At 31.3% G+C, this 5,152-nt stretch overlaps 2 protein-coding genes across 2 annotated transcripts in view; both read right to left on the bottom strand.

Annotated features, from left to right (window-relative positions):
* Window positions 1-516: 516 nt before the first annotated feature.
* CBG24638 lies at window positions 517-2,032 on the bottom strand (the record flags this gene model as incomplete). The annotated part of the gene is made up of 3 exons (XM_002648342.1): window positions 517-641; window positions 1,695-1,808; window positions 1,978-2,032. 3 exons carry the CDS (start codon window positions 2,030-2,032, stop codon window positions 517-519), a joined length of 294 nt encoding a protein of 97 aa, XP_002648388.1.
* A 1,968-nt stretch (window positions 2,033-4,000) lies between these two features.
* CBG24637 overlaps window positions 4,001-5,152 on the bottom strand; it is a gene marked incomplete at both ends in the record, with an annotated part of 1,607 nt that continues 455 nt past the window's right edge. The window contains 2 exons of the mRNA XM_002648341.1: window positions 4,001-4,045; window positions 4,167-4,291. Coding sequence (XP_002648387.1) covers window positions 4,001-4,045; window positions 4,167-4,291 — 170 coding nt within the window. The remainder of the gene's footprint in view (window positions 4,046-4,166; window positions 4,292-5,152) is intronic.

The raw sequence follows: 5,152 nt of genomic DNA, 5'->3' as shown, positions 1-5,152 counted from the left end.
GAAATTCAGAAATTCAGAAATTCAGAAATTCAGAAATTCAGAAATTCAGAAATTCAGAAATTCAGAAATTCAGAAATTCAGAAATTCAGAAATTCAGAAATTCAGAAATTCAGAAATTCAGAAATTCAGAAATTCAGAAATTCAGAAATTCAGAAATTCAGAAATTCAGAAATTCAGAAATTCAGAAATTCAGAAATTCAGAAATTCAGAAATTCAGAAATTCAGAAATTCAGAAATTCAGAAATTCAGAAATTCAGAAATTCAGAAATTCAGAAATTCAGAAATTCAGAAATTCAAAAATTCATAAATTCGAAAATTCAGAAATTCAGAAATTCAGAAATTCAGAAATTCCGAAATTCAGAAATTGGAATTCAGTCATGAAAAAATTGGAATTCAGTCATTTTTAAATCAAAGATTCAAATTTTATTACATTTTCAAATCAAAAATCAATTGCAAAGTCTCCAACACAACATATAGATAAACACACAAACACAAAAATCGCGAAAACCAAGAAATCTATGAATTGCAATTGTCTCCCTCGCATCTGGAGCAACTTCCAGTTCCTTTGGAGAATTTGCAAATCGCCGGACCAGCCAGACATCCTGTTCTCTTGTTGGCACATGTGCGAAGAACGAATGGAGCTAAAAAATTGGGAAAAATCAAAAAATCAGGAGGCAATTTGGGGAAAATCGGAACTGATGAATAGAGTGGGAGCTGGGGGAGAGGGAAACGTGCAAAAACTGCAAAAAAACATTCCAGATTTTGACCTTATTATGTGAAAATCAATTTTCAAAATAGAAGATCTGGAACCAGCAAGTCTGGAGCTTTATAATGAGTATAAACACGTCTAATATCTTAATATGAGCGTAACTTGAGCATTTTTTGATAAAACTTTGTGAAACTTTTAAGTAAAAAGTTTTGAAATCCTCAAATTAATGGCTTCAAAATGAGGATAAAAACTAGGTAAACTCTAGATTTTGAGAATTGGCATAAATTGGGCAATTTTTGGACAAATTCTGTTCGAATGACAGTTTTGGAATCCTTAAATTGAGGGCTTCAGAATGAGTGGGAGGCTGACTTCGTTTGTGTTAAAGGGTTGTCCATTTTGAGCACAAATATCTCACTTCTTGTGAAATATATCAAAAAGTTGTCAACTAATAAAATGTGTATCATAATATTTAAAATATTTTATCAGTTGACCACTTTTGGACATCTATTACAGAAAATGAGATAAATTGGCTTGAAGTTAGAGTTTGGCTAAAAAACTTCTAGTAATTTAGCCAAAAAATCGATTTCCTAATTGTCTGATAGTCCTTAATTTTACAATTAATCTAAGGTGATTTTGAAAGCAATTTTAGTCCTTCAAATGCTATAATTTCGATAACTTACTATTAGATCAAAAACGATGGAGGCTCATTTTCAAACTTCAAACTTTGAACCAATTTATCTCATTTCCTGTGAAAAATAGCAAAAAGTTGTCAACTAAGAAAATATTTGTAATTCTATGATAAACATTTTATCAGTGCTCAAAGTGGACAACTCTTTTCAAAACTCAAGTCATGCTCACACTAATTTTGAAGCCCTGATTTTAGTGGTCCTCAAAATTTGATTCTGATTGAAATTGATTCGAGAATTGACCAAGTTATGTCCCAATTCATAAGCATGGGTCCTTACTTTCGCCCCTTCAAACTCACATTTTCCACCTTCACAAGTGAATTTCTGGCACACAAAGTTACCGGCTGTTCCCGTATCACACTGACGTGACTCATACCGATCTTTTGATCCCGAATAGCATCGTTTTGCGGATTCTTAAGAAAGAAAACTTGAAATTTCAGCTTCAAATCATTAGCCTGATAATTATAGAGACTTGAAAATCGGTAATTTTGAAAAATAGAAGTTAAAAATTCTTAACATCAAAATACAGTTTTTAACAAAAATTAGAAACGTTATAAGCTAACAAAAAGTCCCAAAACTCACCGGTAACCGCTACCAAAACTACCATAACCAGTGCCAAAGTCAAGAAAATTCTCATTTTTCCGAAGAATTGAAAATGGCTGAAAATGCTTACATAGCCAAAAAAATATGAGATCATAAAAAGAGACAAAATGGGAAATTCAAACATTGAAAATTGAAAAAAAAAAAGTGGATTGTAGCTGAAAATTTCAGAAAAAAGGTCAAAATTTAAAGTCGAAAAAAGAAGAGGGGTCAGTTGAAAAAAAATATATCACAAGAAGAGAAATAAAAGCGGAAGAAGGAAGCAAAATGAAAAGTGAAAAGATATTGGCCGGGTGTTTTGTTCTCTCTCTCTCTCTCTCTCTCTCTCTCTCTCTCTCTCTCTCTCTTTTTTCACATCAAAAAGAAGAGAACACAAGGGGAACAGCCGTTTCTATATTGATTGATTTTGAAGGACTCAATTTGATCCCAGAAGAATTTGGAAATGGCTAAAAAATAGATGAGTCATGGACAGTTGGTCATAACTTGGTCAGTTGTATCGCTAGAAGTTTGAAAGTTGTACCATTCGAAAGCTCGGAAAATTTTGCATTCAATAAACAATAATTTCAAATAATTTGTTTAAATAAGAACACTGAAAAATTGCCAATAAAAACGACACATAAAGAAACAAACAGAGAAAACAGACAAAAAGACAGGCGGGTCAATTATCTTTTTTTTTTGCTGTCAGTGAAAAAGTGTAACATCATCATCATTATCGAATCTAATGGCAGAGACATAGTAGTAGTAGAATCTTTGTGTTTTGTACACAACAACAAAGGAAAAAAATTCGGTGAAAAAACCGTAAACACTCAAGTAGAACGCCACACGGACCATCCACTTTGAGCCTATATATCTCATTTTTTGTAAGAGATATCAAAAAGTGATTAACTGATAAAATGTTTATCATGGTATCAGCAGCATTTTATTAGTTGACAACTTTTTGATACCTTTAAAAAAAAGGTTCGGGTGGCGTTCTATTAGAGTGTTTACGGTATATTTAATTTTTTGTTAATTTTTGAAAAACGTTAATTACGGAAATTAACAATTTCAAGGCTAATGAAACATGGTTTTCTTGAAATTCGGTTTATGAAAAACTCCTCAAAAAGTTGAATTTGTGGTCGCCCTGCTGAAGGAGCCGCCTCGCTACCAGCTGAGCTACGGTGGCGCAAGCTGCGCCGCCGGAGGGCAATCAACTTTGAGCCCATATATCTCAATCCTTGTGAAAGATATCAAAAAGTGGTCAACTGATAAATTGTTTATCATAATATGACCAATATTTTATCACTTGACAACTTTTTGATATCTTTTTCAGAAACCAAGATGAATTGGCTCAAAGTTAAAATTTCTATTTTAAGGCTCAAATTTTTCTAGTGAATTCTAGGTAATTTTTGGCGTCATTTTTAAAACTGTTTTTGAAACTGAACTTTTAAAATAAAACTTAAAAGCGGAGCTACTAGTAAATGTGTCTGTTTGTTGAGAAAATTGGGTGAAAGATAGGTTGAACAAATATTTAGTATTGGCAAAAAATGAAAGGCATACGGGACACAAATAGGCAACGGAAATTGATTTTTTGGAACTTAAATTTCTCAAAAAATAGCTAAAAATTCCTTTGAAATAGCCTTAAAATGTTTTTGAATATTCAAAAAGTTTTTTCAAAAAACTCAAAATTTAAAAACTTTCAAACTATTCCAAAACCTCTATAACCTTCACCAGAATTCTCAGAAGACGTTAGAAGAAATTCTGAATACTTCAATTGTCCCAGAATTCCTCTATTTGAGTATCATTTTGTGGGCAAGGGGTGGACCAAGAAAATTTGGGTATCAAATTTCACTTTTTTCGTTTTCTATATAACAATTAAAGGGAGATAGTTGAGGATGTATAAATGAAAATGTGTATAGAGAATCTTATAAATTATTGATATGAGTAAACAGATTGTACGATTTTTGCATTAATTTTTCATTTAGCGGGATTATGAAATCAAAAATTTGAAAAATACATTGAAAACAAATTAAATATACTTTCCAATAATGTGTGGCGGTAGAGCGACTTCTCCCTGAAACTTTTTAGTTGTTAAAATTAAAAAAAAATTCTAATTTTTTTTAAATTTTTAAAAATTAAAAAAAAAAGTATTTTTAAATTTTTTTTTATTTTTGAAAATTAGAAAAAAAAGTTACCCGAATTCGAAACTCGTCAGATTTTCGCATAGAAATGCGAAAATAGACAAACATGATGGTAAAAATCAGCGTGAGAAGAAGTGATCCAGTGGAGAAGCCGAGGAAGAAAATGGACCAACTGTTGGCTGAAAATGAGGAGTCTGAAATTGGGTTTTCAAATTTCAGATTGTTTGAAAAGACTATAAAAATGTAAAAAATAAAATTTCCTAAAATTCAGTGTAAAAATTATTCAAATTGGTTAAAAACTAAAATAGTTATGAAAGTTTGAAATTTTTGAAAAAAAACCGAAAAATTGAAATTTTTCAAATCTCAAGTTTTTTCGAATTTTTCTCGAATTTCTGATTATTTTTGGACATTTTGAAATTTTCAAAAAAAAAAAATCTAGAATCCGCAAATCCATTAATTATTGATTCCCTGAATATCCTAGCCTTTCTGGAATTTTCTGATACGCCTGGATTTGTAGATTTCAGAATTTTTAGAATTTTCAAAATTCCCTGAAATTCTGAAAATTTTGAGAAAAATTATTGAATTTTACGAATTTCAAATTTTGAAATTCAACCTTTCTAGAACTTCGAAATCTTGGAATTCGCCCACTTCAAGATTTTCGAATTACCTGGAAGTTCTAAAGTTCCGAATTAAAATATTTTACTAAAAGTTCAAATTCCTGTTTTCTCTGAATTTCACTAATTCCCAAAACCTAGAACTTCCTAATTCGAGTTTCCACAAACTTCCAGTAACTACAGTACCCCAACACTTTTTTTTAACTACAGCCTGTTTGCCGCTGGCTGGTGCGCCTTCGGCGCGATATGACCTATTTTTTTCCTTCAGTAATCTTAAAAATTCTAGCTACAGTAATCCTCTTACTAGGGAAGGTTGTAACTGGGGTATGGGACTTTGATATGAGGCCTATATCATTCGAAAGCTGAGAATGAGACATTTTCAAATATATATTCAGATTTTGCTGCGGACATTCCAGATCCGAGAAA

This window comes from Caenorhabditis briggsae (assembly GCF_000004555.2).
Source record: "Caenorhabditis briggsae complete genome, chrV, whole genome shotgun sequence".
NCBI classification, from domain to species: Eukaryota; Metazoa; Nematoda; class Chromadorea; order Rhabditida; family Rhabditidae; genus Caenorhabditis; species Caenorhabditis briggsae.
Note: the sequence above shows the minus strand (reverse complement) of the source record. Positions and strands in the feature narration are given on the sequence as shown.